General features: G+C 37.8%; 1 protein-coding gene across 2 annotated transcripts; it reads left to right on the top strand.

Moving 5' to 3' along the window:
• LOC117474164 (deoxyribonuclease-1-like 2) lies at nt 1-22,344 on the top strand. Of its 2 annotated transcripts, XM_034120190.1 has the most exons (10): nt 1-103; nt 6,280-6,454; nt 6,840-6,928; nt 7,769-7,780; nt 11,587-11,673; nt 13,848-13,945; nt 14,919-15,031; nt 16,462-16,619; nt 21,706-21,802; nt 22,181-22,344. In XM_034120190.1, the coding sequence occupies exons 2-10, from the start codon at nt 6,287-6,289 to the stop codon at nt 22,310-22,312; spliced, it is 954 nt and encodes a 317-aa protein (XP_033976081.1). In that variant the 5' UTR covers nt 1-103; nt 6,280-6,286; the 3' UTR covers nt 22,313-22,344. The 2 variants fall into 2 exon arrangements, with proteins under 2 accessions (XP_033976081.1, XP_033976082.1); XM_034120191.1 differs by lacking the exon at nt 7,769-7,780.
• Nucleotides 22,345-25,626: the final 3,282 nt, after the last annotated feature.

Here is a 25,626-nt window from a genome sequence, read left to right as displayed (position 1 = left end):
AAAGTGACACCGCAGCAGCAGGTGAAGATCCTCCACCCAGCAGCAGAAGCAGCAGGAAACGCAGCAGAGTTTCAGCAGAAAGAAACCACGGTCACCTGAACAGGTAAGAAGCCCATCAGCACCAGAACCTTAAACTGATTGTGAACCAGTACCAGCTGCTGGGGCTGATCTGTGTGTGTGAGTGTGTGTGAGAATGACTGTGAGAGAAGGTGAAACTTGTTGGGTTTGAAGCCAGAAGTGTGTGTGTGTGTGTGTGTGTGACCCTTATTAAGGTGTGTTTGTTTGAGCTGTCTCACATTTGACTATTTATTTGTATGTGTGTTTTCTACTTTTATTTAAATGTTGATATGTTCAACAATGTTTTTACATTATCACAAATACATCCTTCATCATAAACTTTAAACATTAATTTTAGGAAAATGGGAAAGTCTAAATGAATGTCTTATGATTTAGTTTTATTATAGATATTGTGCATTTCTTTGCACCTTTCTTCCAAATTTAGCCTTACATATTTAGTATATGGGCAAACTACACTTATGTAATAAAGTTATGTTAAGTTGCAGCTAACGATTAAATCCATCTTCTATTCTTCAGATTGTTTACTCTGTTTACTGATTGACAGTTTGGTCTATAAAATGTCACAACAGTAAAAGTGCATCACTATTTCCTGTAGCCCAAAGGGATGTCATAAAACTGCTTCCTTTGTCTGATCAACATTTCAACATCTAAATATTTAAAGTTAATTATCACGTAATGGAAAAAGCAGCAAATCATCTGAATTAGGAAACTAATGAGTTTGAGAATATTTATCAAAATAGCCAGTGATTTGCTGTTGACTCGTATATTTAGCTGCAACGTTGTATGGGTTTAAACCATATTTGGACATTCAATATGAGTTTTCATTTGACTGTTGTAGAGTTTGGAAAGTATCTTATTTTGAAGCTACAAAAGGGTTCTGTAAAGCCTAATGTCATAGGCACAATGTTTAAATATGTAAAATCTACTCTACTGGTTGATGTTTAAAGTCAAATGGTGTTAAAGATTAACTAGTTCCCATGTTAATTGGTGACCGGCTCACTAAACTTTACTTAGTGAAAAGGCTTCAAGCCTCAGTAAATCTGCTCTTTAAAGCCTGCATCTGTGTTTCCTGCTCAAACAGGGTGTGTGTTTCAGTCAGTAAGAGAACAGACACTTTGATTGGATATTGGGAATGATGGGATTTTATAAAAAATCGTGTTGACTTTCCAGCACTGCTACATGTTTTTAGCTAAACTGGCCCTGCCCCCTCTTACCCTCGTTCTCTTAATCCAGGGGTGTCCAAACCTTTTTCACAGAGGGCCTCATACAGAAAAATATACGAAGGGCTGGGCCACTCACTAGAGGTATATTGCCTCATAAGTTCAGGTATAAGTCAGCAAAATCAATCAAATGTTGGTATATTATGCTTGTGAGTGTTGGCAGCTCATCCCTTAAAACAGAAGCCTCAGATTGATTATAATAAGGAGAAATAGGAAGGGTGTATTTCAAGCTTGTTATTTAAACAAGTCATTGGGCTTTTTTCTTATCAACTAAGAAAATGTTTCCAACTTTAATTGACTGAATTTATTTGACACATGAATACCACTGTGTAATATATGTTTACATTTATACTTAAGAAGTACAATATAAGAAAAGCACAAGTTTCATTTGTGGGCCATTATACTTTTTGAATTTGCTGAGGGCCGATTCAAAATGGTCCGCAGGCCGCATTTGGCCCCCGGGCCGTAGTTTGGACACCCCTGTCTTAATCCTTCCTTTGAACATTAGGGTTTGCCTTTGGCCTACATGCACATGCACACACACGTATTTACAAAGCAATCTGCATTGTTCCCCTTTTTGTGTCTTATTCTTAAAACACAAATCAGATCAGGACACAAAAAAGGGGAAACCTGTTTTTTTTGTTTAGCTTCTTTTGAAATGTTCCTCCATCATTGTTGTTTGTTTGTTCTGTGATCCGAAACATCTGAGAGCTCACTGTGTTGACAAGATGTCAGGTTGCTCGAGCAGTGATAGTGATATCATATTACCTGTTTTGCCTCAACAGTTTACACGCATCATTTAATCTGTGTTGCAACAAACTAAATTATTATATTCTAGATTCATTGTATGGTTTTTAAAATGTTATAAAATAGTGAAAATGTCCCTCCTTGTTTCTGAAAGTCCAAGGTGAAGTCTTTCAGAGATTTCTTCTGTCAGAAACCCAAATATATTAGATGTAATCTGATATGAAAGTGAGAAAATAAGGACATCTCCTATAGAGGTTTAAATGGCATTTTCCACCTTTTTGTACACAAACAACTATTCATTCATTAGCAATATTAGGTGCCGATTTGTCTTCTATTGATCTACTAAATCAATATATTGACTTGGCTCTAAATGTAATGCAGTCTAATACAACACCACAAACCACATTATCCAAAATGACTTACTAGATGTATTGTCTTAATTTCTTTGTAAATTATTCTTATTGATGCGTGCAGTAGTTTTGATTCTGTGGACTTGCTGCAACCAACTATATAAGTTAAACTGTTGCATTTTATTATAAGTAAAGACGTTTGACAAAGCTTTATAAGGTAATAAACTGGGCAACTACAAATAAAATCATATCAATTATTATTTTATAAATATCAATTTGTTTTTGATTGACATTTAAATTGATTCAGCCCTACGAGTACATGGTGCGATTGCTTTAATCGTTGTTTAATGTAAACTGTGTCTAGATGTGAAAGCATGTGTTTTTATAAGATAAAGATAAGATAAGAAGTACTTTATTGATCATTGGCATTAGAGAAATTAAAGACTAGAAATAAACATTCCAAAATGTGAACATCTCCAATAGAAATGCAATAGCAACAAAGTAGAACATATAAATGTTGAAATACAAATTTACAGTAACAACATATAAAGCAGGATATAATATATACATTAAGTGTGTGAGGAATGGAATATTAAATATTAGATTTAATATAAATGTAAAATATATATTTTCTTTTAAAGGTCACCTATTATGCAAAATCCACTTCTTCATGTCCCTTCTTCATCAACATGTGTCCCCTCTTCTTCATGTCTCTTCTAGTCTCTTCTACATCAACATGTATCCCCTCTTCTTCATGTCTCTTCTACATCAACATGTGTCCCCTCTTCTTCATGTCTCTTCTACATCAGCATGTGTCCCCTCTTCTTCATGTCTCCTCTCCATCAACATGTGTCCCCTCTTCTTCATGTCTCTTCTACATCACCATGTGTCCCCTCTTCTTCATGTCTCCTCTACATCAACATGTGTCCCCTCTTCTTCATGTCTCTTCTACATCAACACGTGTCCCCTCTTCTTCATGTCTCTTCTACATCAACATGTGTCCCCTCTTCTTCATGTCTCTTCTACATCAGCATGTGTCCCCTCTTCTTCATGTCTCTTCTACATCAACATGTGTCCCCTCTTCTTCATGTCTCTTCTACATCAGCATGTGTCCCCTCTTCTTCATGTCTCTTCTACATCAACATGTGTCCCCTCTTCTTCATGTCTCTTCTACATCAACATGTGTCCCCTCTTCTTTATGTCTCTTCTACATCAACATGTGTCCCCTCTTCTTCATGTCTCTTCTACATCAACATGTGTCCCCTCTTCTTTATGTCTCTTCTACATCAACATGTGTCCCCTCTTCTCCATGTCTCTTCTTCATCAACATGTGTCCCCTCTTCTCCATGTCTCTTCTTCATCAACATGTGTCCCCTCTGTGGAAAGAGACTCTGAAAGTTTCAGGAACAAAGATTCTCTCTCTTTTTGTCCTGATCCATTTATATAAAAACCTGTCTGAAAATGAGCTGATCAGATTTTGGCCACTTTATGATGTCATAACGATGTTTTGTCTTGTGTAACCATTAGCCAATCAGCAACCAAGGTACCCCCCCCCCCCACCGTATCACCTGAATCTCCTCCTAGAGCACCATTGAGTTCTTTTTAACCAAATATCTCTCAGAGGGGCGTGGGGAGGGGCTCCTTATTTTCATCTAAAGTAACAGACAGAGAATCAGCACTTTTGAAACAGGGCTGAAACAGAGGGGATTATGGGATGCTGCAATGATCTGTTTGGTGTTTCAGCCAATCAGAGACAGGTTCTGTATATATCTGAGAGCTATAATATATTGATGAAAACAGTATAATAGGGGACCTTTAATATCAGATTGCACATGCAATCAAAGACACATTTCTGAATTTTGCACACAAAATATTGTCACAGTCTTTTATAAAATCTGTGAGTGTGTTGTGTCAAAAGTCAAAGGCAACTTTATTGTCAATCTTCCAGTTTGTGTGTACAGACAGAGAGATCGAAATACTGTTTCCCACGATCCCGTATATAAAAATATTTGTGCAAATAAGTATATATATATACACAGTGTGTGTGTGTGTGTGTGTGTGTTGAGGGAGTGTTTGTGCAGAAGCTGCTCTTCTGGTCCCACCACCTCCTGGGAGGGGCTGCAACAGTCACAACTGACTCACTATGGACGGATTAAACAGTGTGTGTGTATTTGTGTTTTAGGAGTACGTGTGTGTGTTTGTGTGTGTGTGTGTACGTGTGTGTATCTAATTTAAGAGAGACTAACAGATGCACACTGAGATCAGAAGGATGAGTTGAGAGAGTTGTTTTTGCACTTCTCACTGAAATCCCAATGTTTACAGAGGAAGTGCTTAATGCAGTAAACTCACAGTTACATCTTTTCTCTATGACTTGACATAGTGAATATGCAGTTGCAGGAGAGAGGCCAAACTGTGTCGGATCTTCATGCATTCAGCATTAGTGTAGGGTTGTTGTTTAATGATGTAGTCTGCAGGAATGTGATGATGTGATGATTACAGCATGACAACAAGATGCTGGTCAAATAAAAACAGCGATGGTTGTCGTTTCCTCACGTCTTTAAGTTCTTCACAGCCGTCTGAATGGATGTCTGAGACCCTAACCAGGGCTATTCACACTATGATGCATTCATGGGTGCTTAAAGATCTGACACAGCTGGGCCTCTTCCCTTTAAATGCATATTCCTGTGAAACAGTGGGTTTAATGCAGTATGCACTTCACATCAAATGACAAAAACACTTTGATTTCAGTTCTCCAAACTCTTCCATCTGATTTCACCGCATGTGTAAATCCCCTTTACCCTATTTAAATGAGACCTTGGTCACTAAATCCATGACAATTATTGTATTTATTTATTTAATAGCAAGCTATGATTTACAATGATGTTGAGATTATGCATCATGTGATAGAAACCAAACGGCTTCAAACTCACATGGATTCTAATGTATTGAGATATGAAGAACACTGCATGAGATTCCCTGTCTAAGCTCAGTGTGGATGTAATAATAATTAACATAGTATTTAATTATCTGTCTTTGTAGCTGCCAATACAAACATATATAAATAGGAGATGGTGTAGGTGACTGTCCCCTCCCCGCCTCAGGTCTGAACATGCTCACACTCCTCCTTCAGACCAGTTTAACCACTAAACCTGTCGCATATTTACACTCAGTTTCTACTGTGGAAATGAGAAATGCTGCTGAAATTCACCAACATTCCTGCTGTGTTTCTTGGTTGGGAAAACTCTCCTGCAGTCATGTTGTTCATTGTTTCTTTCATTTTGTTTGACATTTCTTTCTCACAGTTTAAAAGTGCTTTTCCACCCACTCGCTGCTTCCTCTTTGTGTAAAATGAGAATACCATCTCAAGGGAAGAGTCGCCGTCTCACCGCACTGTGTCACATTTGGTTTCACTTCACTTTGATGTGCATGGCTATATATAGTAAATATATAGTTTAATGTCTGTAAAAAAAATAATATATATAATCAAGGCCCCTCCACTTGGTTAAATTCCTTTTTTATAATTTATCATTTGTCAAATCGATGTAATTGCGATTGTAAACTGCAGTTTAAATGACAGCTCAAGGAGTTCAGGTCAGCAAGAAGAAATATAAATATTGCATCTACATCTGCAATTTTTCAGTTGTTTTATTTATATTAAGAAAAACACACTATTTTCAAGTATAGAAACCATACCGTCTTCTACCGTTGTCTCTGATGTTGACACGTTTTCTCAGAAATATTCAAGTAATCAAGATGGAGGCAAGCATGTCTGATTAATTTTGTATTCTATAATAATTATCATGTTAAATGTTTGTGTTATTGTTTTACACATTCAAAATAAATCAAATCAAATCAAATCAAAATGTGTTGTATTCCCTCCCCAGTCTGACCATGAGGTGGCGCTTCCTTCCTCTTCCTCTCCTCCTCTCCTCTCTCCTCCTCTCGCTCCTCTCCCTGCTGGTGGAGGGAGATTCAGGATTCAAGATCTGTGCCTACAATGTGGACAATTTCAACTTGGCCAAAGCGTCACAAAGCGGAGTTCTACACACTCTGACACGGGTAGGACACACACACCTACACGCACACCTACACACACACACACACACACACACACAGACACACACACACACACACACACACACACACACACACACAGCCACACAGACAGAGGCGCACACACCGTCTTCTGAAAAGCTGAAACTTCCTGTTCCTAATGTTTGCAATATTATAGATGTTTAAGTCCTGCTCTATTACATCATTGCATGCTGTCAAATTAAACTGGCACAATACATATTTTATTAACTAAAACAATGATTACATATTATCTGTGATGTATGAGCTACAGTGCATACAGGTAATTTCAGATCTCATGGACCTTGTTACTGAACTAATGCATAACCTGTGGTCTAATGTTTTAAACTGTGTGTGTATTTCTGTCTGTCAGGTCGTGGCTCGCTGTGATATCTGTCTCCTGCAGGGGGTGAAGGATCCTGATGGTAAAGCCATTAAAAAGCTTCTAGTTTCTGTCAACAGGTAAGGAGAATATTAGTGAAGCAGGTCACTGTGCTTCACTCTCTAGTTTGTAGGAAGGAGCACAAAGCCTTAAAATAATATTTTGTCTGTGAAATATTGCATCATTAGTTCAACTAGCAACAACACAAAACCTTGTGCTAAAGGCAGTGGCTCAGTCAAATTAAAAGTAATAAAGCACCTTGTATTAAATGTTGTAATGACTCTCTCAATGCTTAGAAAATGATTTACTGATATGTTATACACTTATAAACATTAACAACACAATTTGGATGTCAGGTTGTGTAATATCCCATTTGTTGGTCAGTTCCAGTTTCTATGATTACACACTTTTATAAGGATTCATGTTTTTATGAATTGTTACTAAACTCTAGTTCAGAGTTAAACGGATGAACGGATTATTTAAATGTTAAAACAATATAGAAAGCATATATATATGTGTGGCATATAAAGATGCTGATATACTAGGTTTTCACATGACCAGGGCTACAGATTTGAAATTTCCGCACACAATTTGAGAGAAATAAGACTAATGTGGATTGAAAAATATATTTGATTTCAACTCAATAAAAAGTCAAGGTTCAGAGAACAGATGAAAGCACAACATATTGTGTAATATATTGTGTTATATAATAAAATGCTTCTCTATTCACGACAAAAGCTGTTAAAAGTGATTTTGCATACAGCATCACATGTAAAAATGTCTGTAATTATTTTTGAATGTTGACAAAACATCACCGACTAAACTGAAGGACTGAAAAATGCACTCATTGAGGAATACTAACACAACTTTAACCGCATCAACGTGGTGATCGTTATGTGTCTGCTGTCTGCCTCCAACAGGGCCACTCAAAGGTACAGTGGATTTATGAGCATGTAGAACTTCATCTAATTACTAATCCTAATCCTAATCCTGTTATGTTTAACACTTTATTTTGGATAGTTGACGTTAAGGTACATTTGCAACAAACTGACTATCAACAAAATCTGTTTCAACTGGAAGAAAAGTCTCTGAATTTGTAGGTTTATCAACAAAAATATGGTCCGGCACATTGAATAATCATGATTTTAAAGCATTATTTATGTGCCTGTTGAACCTTAAGGTTAAAGGAACTGCTTCAAAGACACAGACAAGCCTAGCTTAACACAAAATGATGCAAACTGAAAACCTCAAGAGGTGGGAGAAGTACTCAGGTCTTGTACTTGAGTAAAAGTAGAAGTACTCAGATCTTGTACTTGAGTAAAAGTAGAAGTACTCAGATCTTGTTATCAAAGCTGGTAAAGGTGCAGCTAGTTTGAATGACTTTGTATACTGCAGGGTAGCTTGTGAATTGACTCCAGGTGGAACTAAAGTCTGATTTAACACTTGATTATATTTCACATCATCATCGTAACTAAAGGTACACAATAAATGTAGTGGAGTTCAAGTACACTATTTACTTCTGAATTGTAGTGGAATAGAAGTACAAAGTAGCATAAAATGGAAACACTCAAGTAAAGTACAAGTATCTCAAAATGTTGCTTGAGTACAGTACTTCAGTAAATGTACTAAGTTACTTTACACCTCTGCAAACCTCAAGCTAAATCAATAGTTAGCACATTCACCTTCCAAGTACCTGGAATGTCACTGGTTTACTTTTACCATATGGTTTAGTAAATATTATATTCAAAGAAATGTATTTTATATTTTATATTGACGCAGTGAGTGTAGATGACTTTGCAGAACTGAACAAAACCGGGCTTGTTGTTTATAACTCTACTGTCTACTAAACCCAGCTAACTACAGGATTTTAATAGCTTGATCGCAAACAAGATACAACATTTAAATATTTGTATTGAGAAAGACTAGCAGTTTCTCCCTTCTTTCAGTGTTTGTGCTAAGCTAGGCTAAACAGGACGCAGACCTATATAACAATGAATGCTTTTGTTGAACTGAGTAGATTTACCAAAATAAAGTGTTACATCAAAGGGTAAAATTGGAATTTATTCAAATCAGACGCATGTTTTTTCGGCTTGATTCAGTCAAAAAGCATTATAATATACATTTTACTTCACCTACTATTCACACAATAGATGATGTGGTTTTTAAAATAATCAACTATTTTATAACTTGGTGAATTAAGTTTAGTTACAGTTGTTAGAAACACTTGTTTGGTGTTTGCAGATCACTTCTGAATTTAATTATTATTTAAAATGTAAATCATACTGTGGATATTTATGTATTCGTTTATTTGGCAGGGACATTGCACATTAATGAACACTTAAAACATGAAATGTACCAAGTGTAAATATGCCGGATTTAGCTTTGAGCTACTTTCCATCCGCAGTCCCTCACTTTAAACATTAAGAAAATGAAAATTACAAACATAGCAGTACAAATACATAAAATGCAAGAAAAGTGCAAGAGTAAGAGTAGAATACCCAAGTATTGATATTGAGGATAACTAACTGGCTGTCAATTATCAAACCACTACAAGTCACACTTCAAAATATCCCAAAATAAACTTGTTTCACAGAAATCTATGTCAATATATATTCAATAAAGGTTGGTATGTACACCAATGTTTTGTTCCACCTTTGAAATTAGCCAATTAAACCCAAAGTATATAACTGGAACAAGGCTTTACTTACATCGGCTGCTTTCTTTCTGGTGATGGCTAATAGGGAACTATGATTTTGTGTCCGTATCTGTCTAAAAATTGTTGGTGAATAATTTAATTGCTTTAGCTAATTGGCTTTTTTAATTGACAAATGCAAGTCTGTTGGTTTCCCTGGGACAATTATGAGGCTATAAACCATGAATCAACTTGGGATAAAAAGCATGATTTCTATATATTTTACTGTAAACCGTCTAAAGCGAAGTTGTTGTGCATGTGTGGATCTGTGGGAAACGTCTTGTCAAACAAAGAGAAAATAAATATATATTGATGTAAAAGTACAAGTTCTGCATTAAAGATCCTACTGAAGTATAAGTACAGCAGTGTTATAAGATACATTTACTCAACTCAGTGAAATGTCTCTTGAGAGTGATACATTATACGACATATGTAGACTTCTTTATACACATTTATGTAGTTTAGTCCAATGGTTTATCAACAAAGGAGTCAGACCCCTCTAAAGAGTCAACACAGTGATTATTGTATCGCACTTTATGGAGTATTAGAATATTTAAATGAAACCATGTGGGAAGTTAAGAGGAGAAATGTTTCTTTCCGGATCTGAAAGCATTTCATAGGCCCAACTAGAACATTTGGTGTTCCCCATTATTACAAGCATTTGTTTGCAAGAGGTCACAGATTGCGACCAATAACAATCGAACACTTTGTTGTATTTTAAATTCTTATCTTGTGCGCTAAAAAGTACAATATTTACTCTATTAAAGGAGACATGTCATGGCCATTTCCACTGATCATAATTCCATTGTTGAGGTATACTAAAATAGATTTATATTGTGCATTTTTCCAAACTCACATTGGTTTCTCATACAGCATCTCTGTAAACTACGTGTATTCACTGAATTTCACTCTCTGCCTTTAACGGCTCGTTGTAGCTCCCAAAGCTCCAGCCCCCACCCTCCCTGTGAGCACAGTGTGCTCTGATTGGTCGGGACGTTGTGAATCGCGCTGAGCTCCGTGGAGGGGTTGTTTCTTTGTTTAGCGATACACAGCGAAACACAGCCAAACTCATCCTGAGCACACACAAAGTCACAGCCGAAGTAAAAACAATAAGTGTGGCTTGATATTGAGTAAGAAAAAGGTTGATAAACGCTGTGAGAATGGGTCTGCAGAGAGAATTTTGCTGCGATCCCAACTGTCTGTCATCAGCCTGCCAGAGCTGCCTGCACTGTGTGTGTGTGTGAGGAAGTCCGTGGATTGGTCGATTTGGACCAATCAGCAGGGGTTCAACGTAACAGCTCCGCGGACGTAACGTAACGGCTCCACGGATTGGTCCATTTAGTTCCGGGTACGGGATTACATCATCCCGTACCCGGAAGAATCAAATGGACAAAGACGTATCTCCAACGAGGCGTTTTGGGGAGGTATTTTCTGTGTTAGAGTTTTACTCGCTACAGGGTGTACTTTGAGGGTTTTGACTCTGCACACCGTTTACATGCATAAAAACCTTCATAACACACAAGGGGACGGGTAATAACCGGAAAAGCATGACATGTCTCCTTTAAGTGTTGCTTGTTAACCCATTGAGTTGAAGAGCAGCTGGTGAAAGCGATATTATCATGAGTTGCTGTCCTTGCCTTCAGTATCAGCTGATCTTAAATCAGGAGTTTCTTTTTTTTAGATTATATGTTTTTGTGCCTGCAAAACTGAGTATTGTTAAGATGTTGAAATCTGAAATGAATAGTAGGATATGTAGGAAATGGTTTATGTTCTGCATCGTCCACACATACTGTACACACAAGCACAATACTATCTGATTTTATGAGTTTTTTAATTGGTTTTGACTGATTTGATTAAGTGTTTCAAAGTCAAATAGCATGTTGACATCTATTAAAAGTCTCCAAATCCCTGTGGGCTTGTGTTCAGATTGGAGGTTTTAGTGCTTTCTCACCAAAATCTGAGCCCTGTCATTTGTGCATATATTGACTGCTGTCTTTTTGTAGATTTTTGTCATTAATAGTTTCTTTTTGTCTCTGTTGTAACAAGGTATGAACATCACAAATACAAGGAAGTATCCAGTAAGAGTCTGGGAAACTCTCCCGCCGACATGCAGCAGTATGTTTTCATCTACAGGTAAGACCAAGTTCAGGTTAAAACCACACCTGTACACCGCTTGTTTCGCCTCAATTTCAATTAAAAAAAAGGAAGTAATTCAATATCTGCAGATCATAGAAAAAATGATATCCTAAAAACAAACTTCTATGTAAAGATAGATAGATAGATAGTTAGATGGATAGGTGGATGGATGGATGGATGGATGGATGGATGGATGGATAGATAGATAGATAGATAAGTACTTCATTGATCCCAATTTGGGAACATTTAAAAAAAACGATCCATAGAAATATAAGAGGTTCATAGCATATGCTCCCAAATCCGATGAGGTAGTACAATAAACATTACGGTAGGGATAACGTTTCGATTAATCGAAACAGAGAAAAAGGTTTTGAACGGTTCTTTTAATACATATTTCTTTGAGCTATGACAGTAAGTGCATATAACACTTTCCCTTAATTTGTTATACTTTAGGTATTTTAAATCTTCTAAAGGTTTCTGCTGTGAAGCTTAAGCTTGTAAATATTAAGATTTGAGTCGTAGTCGATCTCTTACTAACCTTGACTGAAGCAAATCACAAAGAAATAAGTGGAACATGTGATAGAAATCATCTAAAGTGGGATCAATGATCTGACTGCAACCCAATAAGCTCTGGGATAAAAAACTACCACAAAAAACCCCCCTGAATTAACTTGTTGACGTCCACCAGCGGACAGAGGAGACGGCTGTTTGTGTCCCACGCAAAACAAAAAATCTACTTATTTTTGTTGACTATAGAGTGCCACAGTGACGCGTCCTAAAACCCGGAAGTAAACTCCTTCCGGTTCCTTCGACAAAAACCAATGCAATTTCTGCATAGGATTTTGGAAAATAGCTGGAAATAAGGTCTGTGGTTGACACAAATTGAAGAGACAGATCACGTTTTGTTCATTCGGATAATCTCCACATGTCTACCCTACTTTTATAATTCGAATCATAAATCTATCGATTAGATTTATGATTTTTTGTGGAAGGAACCGGAAGTGGTAAAATGCTAACTTACTTCCGGGTTTTAGGACGCGTCACTGTGGCACTTTATTTAACTTGGCTAACAAGTTGGAGTTCACAAGGTTAACCATGTGTTCAAAATCTGTGGTGGAGATTCATGGTTCGTCACGGGAACCAATTGTTTGGTTTCAAGTCGATGCCGATATTTGAAAAAAATATGGCGATACTCGTTTTTCATCAGTAGCGAAGGTACCGTAGAAGTATTGCAAGGGCTTCAGACGTAATTGTGTTTGGGACACGGTAAACTAAAGCTTCAACATGTCCTGGTAAATGTACTTTGTTCCCCTTTTTTATATTGCTTCAGTGTAAGCTGATGACAGTTCTGCACTTTTCAAGCTCTTTCCAGTAATAATTAATTAATTAATTTTACAAGATGAGTTTAATGACATGTTGTAAAAGTGATTTGGCACAACTTGAATAAATACAGTTTTAATAGAAAATAGATTTTAGAGTGGGAATCATCATGACTTTCTAACAAAAACCAGTATGCAAATGGTAAAGAAATAGTGTTTATTAATTATATTATTCAGTTTGTTATCCTGGTATAGACATTGGTATTTTTGGTATTGAGTACGACATTTCTCCTATAGTGACATCCTTAAGACAACTTTTTTTTTTTTAAAGTGAACAAGCCATGGGAACATGTTGGTGGGATGTATTGCGCAGCTCCACTGTCCTGGAATAGTCTGCAATTGAAATGGAAACTGAGCAATCTGGTGCCACTAAATGTTTTTAAAGCTCGGTTGGATGCTACTCAATCGGAAGCTGTTGGTACCTGTTCATGTGGATAGTTATGTAAATTGTAATCCCTGTAATGATACTGTATGATGTCCTTTTGTTGCTCTGTTTATGTTTTAATGTTTCATGTGGAACCTACTTGAGCAGGTCTCCCTTGAAAAAGAGATCAATGATCTCAATGGGATACAACCTGGATAAATAAAGGTTTGAAATGAAATGAAATTACACAAATTAAATTGACTTTAAGATGATGCGAAGACATCTTATACGATCCTTTCAGTGTGTCTGCGAGACTGATATATGTCAAATATAAAGAAAAAATAAAACAGATTCAGATCAGTCTTGTTCCTCGTCTGACGAATCATACTTCTTGTTTTTCTTCTTCTTCTTCTCTTTTCTACATTAAGGTCAGGCATGGTGAGTGTGACGGGGAAGCATCAGTACGAGAAGAAACAGTCCTTTGTCAGAGCGCCGTATGCCGTTCAGTTCCAAAGTGATAAAACCGGTCAGTGGACATGAAACATACAAAACATATGTTTTCCAACAAATCTAGTTACAGTAATTGACAGCTTTAGTACGTGGTGTCAATCACAACTACATAATTCATAATATAATTAAAAAGTTTGTAATCCTCTGCGACCAGTGGCGGCGCCAGGGTATGGCTGGGGTAGGCTACAGCCATACCAAGAAATGGCTTAGCCCCACCATGAAAAGTGATGCAAATTCAATTAAATAATAAGCGAAATGCTAAATGTTGAGAACACGGATTGCGAAAATATACGGGTCGTGTCCACAGCACACAAACCGATCCTGCTGTAACAACAAGTGCACGTTACTGATGCAATATGGTTGACACCATTCGGGCTTATGCTATAAGAGGGGTGAAAGGAATAGTCTAAGTAGTGGGGGAGTTTTATACACTAAAGGTGTGGAAATTCTCTGGCGTTATAATATCAGCGCGGCCGCGGTCAGATCAAAATGCCTCAGAATGCAATTTGAATAGACTTAGACAGGGAAATAATCTGAACCTCACGCGTGGCGTTTCACTGTCATGGGGGGTGATATAGCGTGTATGTAATTACATTGCAAATACTGACTTGAGCACCACCACTGTATGGGTTAGCCCTACCACAGATTACCCAACAAAAATGCTCTGGCGCCGCCACTGTCTGCGACGAATAATTATATAAATCCAGTCCAAGTTTGAGATGACTGCTCTACAAGCCTGAATGATTCATGCTTTTATGTGAAATAGATTTTTTTATATAGGGTTTGTTTTGTTCACGGAGAACAAAACTCAGAAAGAGACAAATAATGAGCAAGAGTTCAATAAGAACAGAATAAATAAGCAGTCATTGGCAAAATAAACTGACATTTAGCATCAAAATGTACAGATTGAATCCAGAATCACACATTTGTTTATTGCTTAGTATATTTTCAAATCCCCTTTTCCCCTTCCCATTATTTTTGTCCTGCAGCAATAAAGAAGTTTGTTTTGGTTCCACTGCACACTGATCCCAGTAAGGCTGTAAAGGAGATCGACCGACTGTACGACGTCTTTGAGGAAGTCCGCAAGAAATGGAACAACATGGTGAGAAGATGGGATTTTATGTGATCGAACCATGTCAGACTATATCGCATATGAAGGAAATGCTTGTGAACATCAATGAAGATTCAAGATTCAAGGCTTTTATTGTCATGTGTACATAGCTACAGTGTAGTTATGTCAATGGAAATCTTAGGTCACAGGCTCCTCCAACAGTGCAACACAATAAAACAGATAAAATAGTACAGGTAAATACAAATCAAATAGAATAGAAATAGTGCAGGAATAGTCTATATATAAGTAATTGGAATATGCTATATTAGATACATTGATGTGATGTTAGCTATAGCTGTAAGCTGAAAACAACTTGGACTTGTTTGAAGGGGCCCTGTTATTCTCTTTGTGGGTTTTCCCTCTCATGTACTGTAGTGTGTTCTATAGGTTTTTGTGCATGTAGATGGTCTGCAAAGGCTAAAATTCCAAAGTTCCCTCCGGAGGGAGTTTCTCTCCCACAAACTTCCTGCCTGGAACGCCTCCATTGGACTCCTTTATTTACACCAGGAACTCACGGACATCACTACGAAAAACTTGTGCTCCTATTGGCTAGCGCTCCAACACATTGTACGTAATAGGCTAAGGGGCAGGACATCTCTAAGAGGTTGACCAATCACAACAGAGCCGGCCAGCTAACCAATCAGAGCAGACTGGGCTCTGGTTTCAGACAGAGGGTGAAAAGAGGTGCTGCAGCACAGGCAGTATGAGAAAAATAAAGAGCTTTTTGAACATTAAAGCATGGAGACATGTTCCAGTAGAGACACTACATACTGATATACACCTGAACATCAGCAGGAGAGGACTCTTTAAAGTAGAGACACTACATACTGATATACACCTGAACATCAGCAGGAGAGGACTCTTTAAAGTAGAGACACTACATACTGAAATACACCTGAACATCAGCAGGAGAGGACTCTTTAAAGTAGAGACACTACATACTGATATACACCTGAACATCAGCAGGAGAGGACTCTTTAAAGTAGAGACACTACATACTGATATACACCTGAACATCAGCAGGAGAGGACTCTTTAAAGTAGAGACACTACATACTGATATACACCTGAACATCAGCAGGAGAGAACTCTTTAAAGTAGAGACACTACATACTGATATACACCTGAAAATTATAGGGCCCCTTTAAATGAAATGAAGAACAAACTCACCACTAGGTGACAACACAGAGCTGACAATATCAGTGTCTGTGAAACAAAATGAAACATCCTACTGTATATCAAACAACCTTACTTCAGCAAACTTACAACAATTATATGAATGTTTTGTTCAGTAATAAAGACCTTTCTGAACATTAAAGCATGTAAACACGTCACAGTCGAGACACTAAATACGAACATGAACCTGAAAATGAGCAAAATATGTCCTCTTTAAGTATCACATTTTGTTTGTGTTTGGTATAGAATGTGATGTTCCTGGGAGATTTCCATGCCAGCTGTGCCTATATGACCCGAACGAACAAGAAAGACATCCGACTCTTCACTCAGGCCGGTTTCTCCTGGCTGATCCGAGACAAAGTGGACACCACCGTCGGGGAACACACTAACTGTGCTTATGACAGGTAGGTCTGTGTGTGAGTAAATGTGTGTGTGAGAAACAGTCAAAACCAAGTGAAGAAGTACAAAAACGTAAACTTTCTCAAAAGAACTGCTTTCGTTTTAAGGCTTACACTAAGGATGTATTTTAAACTAAGTACATGTATCGATAACATGAGTCAATGAATAAAAACCATACAGATGGAGCATCTTATTTCAGACAGTTTGAAACGCGAGGGTCGTGATTGGCTCGTGCACGGTCCGTGATCGGCCCGTGATCGGTTCGTGATGAAGAGCCGGCCCCCAGTCTGACTTGATACCGCCCCCGTGATAAATCAATTTAATTATTGTGAAGCCAGCTGCAATGGATCATTGATCCACCAGGGGTTGCAGTGGGGTTCCACACTGGAGCTCATGTGAAATCATCTTCGATACAGTAAGCTGAATGTACAGTATGTCTGGTACTAATGTATAGCGGATCTTTGTTAAGATCCATATGTCACGGATAGGATCATAGTCTGTGCTAATTAAGACATGTAATCATTTACGAAACATCACCATGTTGTTATTTAACAAAATAATGTTGTTTAGTCGAAAAAAACGAACGGGAGGAAATGCAGCCGGCTTTCCCGATTTTTAATCCTAATTTAATCATCATCTTCACCACGATCATTTATGTTTATGTTCGCCGAATTGACATGACAAATGAAATCACTGACAAATATGAATATTCTGTATTCAACGAAAAGCAGAAAAAGAACACTCAAACCTAGAGATGAGTTATTATTACAATGTGACTTCACTATTATTTAACAACTGTTTTTATTGGGTTCTTTTATTTGGGGTTAAGTATAGGTGAATTGCACTAATGTGGGAAAGATCGTGATGTCTCCTCCGATCTGCTTTATGATCTTCGTTCTCCCGCTGTGTAGATTGGGGGACCGCCGTCCTCTGTCTTCAATGTTCGACATCGCGTGAAACAGAGGATTTCGACATTCTGTATTCCTTGCTTACTTCCTTAAACCTTTTCTCCTCCTTATCTCTTTCATGACTTTTTATTTAATGCTTTATAACAGCTGTAATAGTTCGTTTAGAAACACTTTTACGGCAGCTCTCATTTACGGTAACTCCTTCTGACGTCATAGCTACCCACGTATGTGAAAACACTTTACGATCAACGGTACCTTCATTTAATATTCATCAGTAATACTATCTCGACGTCTATAGATGTAATGTTAAAGTCAGTAGGTTTTGGTGTGCAACATTCCGTGTCATTTTTACTTCACATTCAGAAAACGTAATATTAGCCACATGCTTGTCAATACTAACCGGATATGAAGGATATTCAGAATAAAAGCTTGGCATTGAGATTTAATGAGAACTTCTGGGTTTTTCACTATAAAACAGCTTTTAAACTGACGGTATGTTTTAGACTAAATAATGCTATTAAACATTGATTTTAATTTCTAACATTTTGCATTTCAGACTTCTGGAATATATTGCGATATGAACAGGGTTGGGAGGGTTACTTTGTAAATGTAATCAGTTACTGATTACTGAATACATGGCTCTGAAAGTAATCCGAATACAGTTACAGTTACGTGTCTTAAAAAAGTAACGTAATCAGATTACTTTTAGATTACTTTTGGATTACTTTCTTTATCCATCACAGATGAGAAAATAATAAAACAAATACAAAGAGGAAACAATTTGATATGTCTACCATTTATTTTAGGAGTATTCATATTTTTTCAGATAGGATCATACATTTACAAAACATCACCATGTTTTTATTTATCAAATTAATCTACAATAAATCCTAATCTTATATTATAAAACATCACCATGTTTTTATTTAACAAAATAATCTACAAGAAATCCTAATCTTATATTATAAAACATCACCATGTTTTTATTTAACAAAATTAATCTACAAAAAATCCTAATCTTATATTATGGTCCTATATTTAACAAACTATGCCTATCTGCGGCCTATCTACAGTATGCCTATATTTGGCCTATCTACAGTTTGCCTCTCTGCGGCGGAAACCAGGGCGAGGTGTTTCTGGATCCGTTTTTCGTGGGCTCCTCAGTCTCTCGTTTACCCGGTTCCTAATTTTATGCCACTGGTCCGTGGTCAGGCCTGGGAACCGACGGGAGACACTGGACTCAAGTGTCTGCCTCACATTGAGGGGAAGAGGCATTTTCCCTTTGCTCCCACTCCAGTTGGTGATTTTGACCATGTTCTCATATGAGTCAAATGGCAACATGGCCATGAACATATCACCCGCAAATTTCTCAGGGCGATGCTGTCCATTTCGAAAGCAGTCCTCGAAGAACATGTCCTCGCGATCCGAGGAAACTGCAGTAACTGCTCCCCTTAAATTAAATGTATTCTGTAGATTTTGGGGATTCATTAATGCATTTATTGCCATCACCATGCTTTTTCAAGACTCTTTTAAATTCTATCATTTTATAAGGACTTTTCAGATGTCTGAGTGTAATATCTGCATTTTCTATTTTGGTTTGATAAGGACACATCCTGGGGATTGTGTTTACAAACATTGACCATACCGTTCACCATCCCCCACCGCCCTACTGTATGTTGATTTTTGACTTTGTTTGCCTACATGTAAATGGGTGGCATTTAGTACCTACCCCCCTCTGAGTGAATACCTGCTTAGCTACTTGGCACTAAGTACAGATATGTCTACCCTTTCTTTAGGCCCCGCTCACACGGGAACGTTTGCGTTTATGCACAGTATGCGTATTCAAAAAAGTCTTCCGTTCACATGCATTTGTTTCATTTAACGTGTCTGTTCAAACGAGACCACTGGAAACGCTGTAGTACATATGCCGGGACTGTAAGTGGCGCTGTAACTTCCGCCACAAAATACACCAAAAGCAGTGAAGAAGACTCCGCAGCAGCCCCGCAGCAATGTTGCCATGGCTACCCTTCTGTTTACGCCCCGCCGTGGATTTAGCAACATGTAGTTAATGTAATTCTCCATGTCCACTTGTTGCTGATGGTTGTGGTAGAGGAGCTGTATATTTTTGCACTAATATCTGTAGCATGGTCAGTAGCAGTAGCACTAGCAGTAGCTACTGACAGGAGGAGGAGCATATCTCCGTGGAGAGGACTCGCTCAGAGAGATATTCTCTACAAACACCGGGTGAGATCGCTCCTTTGTCAATATAATGGATCAATGCATGAAATCTGACTCTGTTTATTTTGTTTAAGGAGTATATTGGGCGTTAACAATTCTGGTTATTTCATTCAAGAACCCCTTGTGCGTTTAATTAACACAGCCATGCTACAGCAGTGAGCAGGAGAGGTGGGGAAAGGTGGGGCTATCGTTATTTTTTCAGGAAATATTCGTATAGAGGTGATTACACGGACTCGGTTGACCCCCCAGAGCGTTTCATTTGCAAATCTATCCACCTTGGGACCCGTTATCGTTTGTGGGGTCAGTTTCTATCGGCCTCGTGTAAATAATAGGGCTATACGCACGCGAAACTATGCAGATACAAGCAGTTTTCTCCTCGTGTAAACGGCGCCTTAGAGTTAGCCAAGAGGCTATTTTTCATCTGTAGTTAGTTAGATTTTAAAAGTCAATCTAAAACACATTTCATTTTAAACAAGTAAATACAATACATTTAAAACATGCAACATACACTGTAAACAAAATCTGTAATCTAGGCAGTAAATTGCTGTATTACCCCCAGTCATTTACTTTGAATTTGTAATACAGTGTGATACTGTACATTATGCTGCACTGTGGGAATATTATCCTTAGGCGGGAAATGTATGTAAGCTGGAGTCTGAAATAAGCTAAAAATATGTATTTCTTAATAAACTAAATAGGCCACCATTGGTAGCAGTTCTCATTATATACTTCTCAGTAACTGCTCCCCTTAAATTAAATGTTTTCTCTAGATTTTGGGGATTCAATAATGCATTTATTGCCATCACCATGCTTTTTCAAGACTCTTTTAAATTCTATCATTTTATAGGCCTATTTAAGTTTCACTTTTCTGAAAATAACAAAGCAGGGTTGAGGAAATATTCCCAACTGCATCTTCAAAAGTAATCCAAATAGCTACATCAGCATCTAGCAAATGAAAAGCTTTCTTTGTAGACACACAGATCAACTGTAGTGGCACAGTGGCAAATCCCTACTGTGACTATTTGGACGTTTTAGGAATATTTTCCTATACCTGTTGACTTCACATCTTGTACACATTTAATTAGGAGCAAAAACACACACTTCAAGTCAGATCATCACCCTTAGCTATTTTAATTACCTCTCAAACAACCTAAACTAGTTATAAATGTTTATTTTTACTGTCGGCCGGGTCAGCTGCTGCATGAGACAGACACTGAAAAGTATTATCATCTGAAATTAATCATTATGTTATTAGTATTAAATACATATAAGTATTTTTACAGCTTGTATTTTTTTACCAAGTGTTTTTATTGCTCTTGGGGCATTAAAAACAAGATTTTAACTTTAGTTTTTTATATAATATCTGCATTTTCTCTTGTGAAAAACTAAGTCTTAGTTTGGCCATAGTTATTTAATATATAAAGACTATATATTATTGAATTACAAGATTAGATATACTTAATTTGATCTAAAATATTGATGTGTTCAAATGCTCTTCTAAACAAAACTAAAAGTCCATGAAAAGTTGTCTTCCTGTTTTTGTGAAGGAAGCGCCATCTCCTGGTTAAATCCTGAAATTGAAAATCTGGCAACGCCCTCTTGGAAAATAGTGGGAGGGCTTAACATTCCCAGATACTGGTCTTTGGCAGGTCTTAGGCAGGTAACTGGCAGGTAGTAGGCAGGAAGCAGTAAGCTGGAGTCTGAAATAAGATGCTCCATCTGTATTTAATGCAACTTTCCTGCCTTCAAGACATGCCGCTCAAAATGCTTTACATTTTAAAACAGAGTTCAATGTAGCAGAGAGGGGAAGGGGGAGAGAATAAAGGCACATTTAAGGGACGTTTTTCTATAATTCTGGATGTTTTTTTAATGTTTAATATTGTTTTCTTTTAGCTTACTTGTTCTATATTATTGTGTGTGTGTGATTGTGATTGTGTTTTCTCAGGATCGTGGTATATGGGAAACCCTTTCTGAAGGGTATCTATCCGTCCTCTGCGATAGTCTTCAACTACGTCAAAGAGTTCAAACTCTCCAAGACCAGGGTACGTCTCTCTGTCCTCTTTCCTCTCTTATATACACATTTTGCATGGCTTGATAGATGGTAATGTCTTACTGTCTGTATACACTTTTGCTCAGGCAAAAATATCTCATAAACATCTCATTGTGATTCACTAACCGTTGCCACTTCAGATACTATAGATGACATCAGTGAGATACAGTAAATCACTACTTTATAGTCTATAGTTGTCTTTCTTGTTTGCATCATCGTTTTTATAAATATGTTCTTTATTAAAAATGTTGCCTTTTATTCAAACAGTTCAGCATTTTTTATTGTTTTAATGCAAAAAGCACACAGTAGCAGGCGGATGGAGATTTAGTGTTTTTTTTTAACTCTGCGCTCTGTTGCTTCTGTCTGCCAGGCGCTGGAAGTGAGCGACCACTTACCTGTGGAGGTGAGACTAAAGAGCTCCGCCTCTCTCCTCCAGGCCACGCCCCTCCTCATCCTCATCAGCGTCTCAGCTATCGTGCAGTACTTCCTGTCTGCTCTGTGATCGTCTGCTTCAGTCTTGAGGTGTAACTGATCTAAAAGCCTTTTAAAAAAAATCCAAAGTCACCTGCAAATCAATGCTCTGATTATAAAGAGAGATCTGGTTTCTTTTAACAGTGGTTTGAAGTAACACAGATTTCTTTGTAGATGTAGTAGTCGTTCCTCTGGTTTATTGTGTCATATGACAAGTAAAGGTAACAGACAAGCCTCGAGAAAAAGAAAATTGAGTGACACATTATTGCATTTTTTATGTCAAGATAAATTATGATTATTGGGGTGCTCATTTTTATTTTGAAAACCCAATGTATTTACCTTGTTTCTGAAGATATCCGACCTTGTGATATCGTATAGCGTTTTTCCAATGTAATGGCTATTTTCTCAAGATAACAAATGTCCCATCCTGTATTGGTCTGCTTCCTTTATTATAAATATAATAATAGTAATGCTATATAAGATAAAATAACATAATATATTCAGGATTGATGATACAGCAGTTGCGGTTTTTAAACTAGCTTAATGATTGTAAATACTGTATAATTTTAATAACACATTATGCAACTGTTTGGATTTTCCAAATGGCTTATAAGTCAACTTATTATATCAGAGGTAATATTTCCTAATACTTTTCTCTGTAAATATTATGTATGTGAGGAAATTGTAAGACTTTTATTGTATGTGTTTTTAATATTCAGTGAAGTTTTTTTTTATTTTGAAATAAAATGTTGTCATAACTTGAAACCTGTTGGCTTTTATCGTTACAATATTTACAACTCGTCCTAATTCTTAAAGGGGCCTTATTCTGCTTTTTAGGGTTTTACCTTTCCTGTAGTGTGTTATAAAGGTTTTAGTGCATGTAAATGGTCTGCAAAGGCTAAAATCCTTGTTTTCCCTCCATAGAGAGTTTCTCCCTCACACATCCCCCCCTGCCTGAAACGCCTCCATTGGACTCCTTTGTTTATTCCAGAACATAGTGACATCACTATCTAACACTCACGCTTCTATTGCTCCAACACATTGTACGTGATAAGCGGGGCGGGACATCTCTAAGCGGTTGACCAATCACAACAGACGAGGTGCATGTTGCGAAAAATTGTTACAGTGGATGAAGTAGGTGGGGGTGGGGTGTCTAAAGACAAAGATGAATCTTGATTGGGCCAAATTTGACCTCGAGTCACCCCAAAAAATTCTGCTGGGTTTTCACAGACCCGAACACCAAATTATACACTTTATTTTTTAGAGACCTTCAGACTTGGCACAAATTGTCAAAATCAGTTTTGCAGTGTTTATATAGCTGTTGTGGAGGATATCATGAAGCCTTGTTCCAATAAAAAAAAACTAGAGCGTAATTATATCATTTTAACTTGAAACGGGTCACGGGAGACCTGGACACAACATAAGGGTTAAAGTAGAGGCACTACATACTAATATGAACCTGGAAATGATAGGGCCCCTTTTAAAAGAAAATAAGAACACACTCTCACCACTAGGTGACAACACAGAGCTGACAATATATCAAGAAAATGAAAAATCCTACTGTGTACCAAACAACCTTCAGCAAACTTACTGAAAAAAAAAAAAAAGTTATGAATGTTTTGTTTCTGGTGTTTCAAGCAGCCAATGAATTTCACAACTGTTTCTACAATATGAACACATATTCCCCTGTTAAGTTTGTGCTTTAGAAAAGTGAGAACATATTTGATTTCAAGGAATTTCAAACATTTTCAGGGAAAGTAATCTTTGAATCTTTGAAATAGGTATTTGCTTTTACTTCTTTCTATACTTTACAACAGGTACAGCTTCATTTTGAACTTCTACTCCACTTTTACATGTCTTAGTTCACTTTTCAAGTCTCATACAATACTCACTTTCATATCTCCTGTGTCCGGTGCCTTTCTCAAGGGCACCACGGCCAAGGAGGTGAGACCTCTCCAAGTAGCAGTTGGAGAGGTCTTGACTAACTCCCCTTTTGTGTATTTGCAGCTCTCAACATGCCCAGACGTTTAATACTTTTCGCCTCATTCTGAAAGAAAGAGGTTCAATGTGCTAAGGTGACGGCCATCTTAGTGTTGGTGACGTGTGTTGTGCGAGACCAGAGATGTAGTTCATTGAGCGGTTTCACACAAAAATAAGTGTTACTTCACAGTTTTACCACAAACTTTTTTTTCTTTCAAAATAATCTTTTAAATTGACAAACATCATATGTGTAATTCATGGCACAATTCAAACGGGATTGAAAGATAATTTCTCTCTCGCCATTGACTTCTATACATATCTTTTTCGAAATAAGGTCCCATGGTGGTCCACCGGAAAGGGAGGGACTTCAGCTCTCTGTAGCGGGGCTCAGTACGTGAACTCGCCTCGCAGGTGCACACGCCAGGAGGGAGTACATCTGACTCGAGACAAAACTTGCTCAAATCCGAGTCCAAGTCGGTGCGTCAATGTACAAGTCGAGTCCGAGTCATCATGCGCGAGAATTCACGAGTCCGAGTCCGCGTCAATCAGTGCGCGATTCGAGTCACGAGTACTCCATCTCTGCTATCAGCTGACGCCAACAGGCAGGAACAGGGAGACAAAACACTGACAGCACAGCAGCCCAAGGTTTCAGGCCTTTCCTCAGCGAGGTCAAACTGATAAACTGGGTCAAAGTTATGGGCCTAGGAAAATATTTCCCCAACACCCCCCACACCAGTGACAATCCAAGGAGCGGACATTGAGATTGTGAAATCCTACAAATACCTGGGTGTTCATCTGAACAATAAACTGGACTGAACTGATAATTCTGCTGCTCTGTACAAGAAGGGACAGAGCAGACTCTTTCTGCTGAGGAGACTGAGGTCTTTCGGGGTGCAGGGAGCACTCCTTCAGATATGTTATGACTCTGTTGTGGCATCAGCCATTTTCTATGTTGTGGCCTGCTGGGGCTGCAGCATCTCGGCTACTAACAGGAAGAGACTGAACAGACTGGTAAGGAAGGCCAGCTTTGTGCCCAATGTCTCACTGAGAGATATTCGGAGCTCCTTCCTTCCTGCAGCGGTCAGACTGTATAACCATCATGGTCCCTGGTAGACCCCCACACATATAACAACAAAGACTATAACACCCCTTGTTGTGCAATACCAATTATGTGCAATATATACATATGCCGTAAATAGCTGTGCAATATATACCTGGCTGCTATATCTCTCAGAACTGTTACAGGATGTGTATTTTGTCAATTGTGTAATTTTTGTATCTTTGGTATTTTTTTATGCATCCTTCTTGGTTAACATTAAGCTGTCTTTGGCTCTTTTCTTGCTGTAACAAATGCAAATTTCACCT

Source organism: Trematomus bernacchii, unplaced genomic scaffold (genome assembly GCF_902827165.1).
Source record: "Trematomus bernacchii unplaced genomic scaffold, fTreBer1.1, whole genome shotgun sequence".
Classification (NCBI taxonomy): domain Eukaryota; kingdom Metazoa; phylum Chordata; class Actinopteri; order Perciformes; family Nototheniidae; genus Trematomus; species Trematomus bernacchii.
The sequence above is the reverse complement of the archived record's forward strand: the minus strand, read 5'-3'. Positions and strand labels throughout refer to the sequence as shown.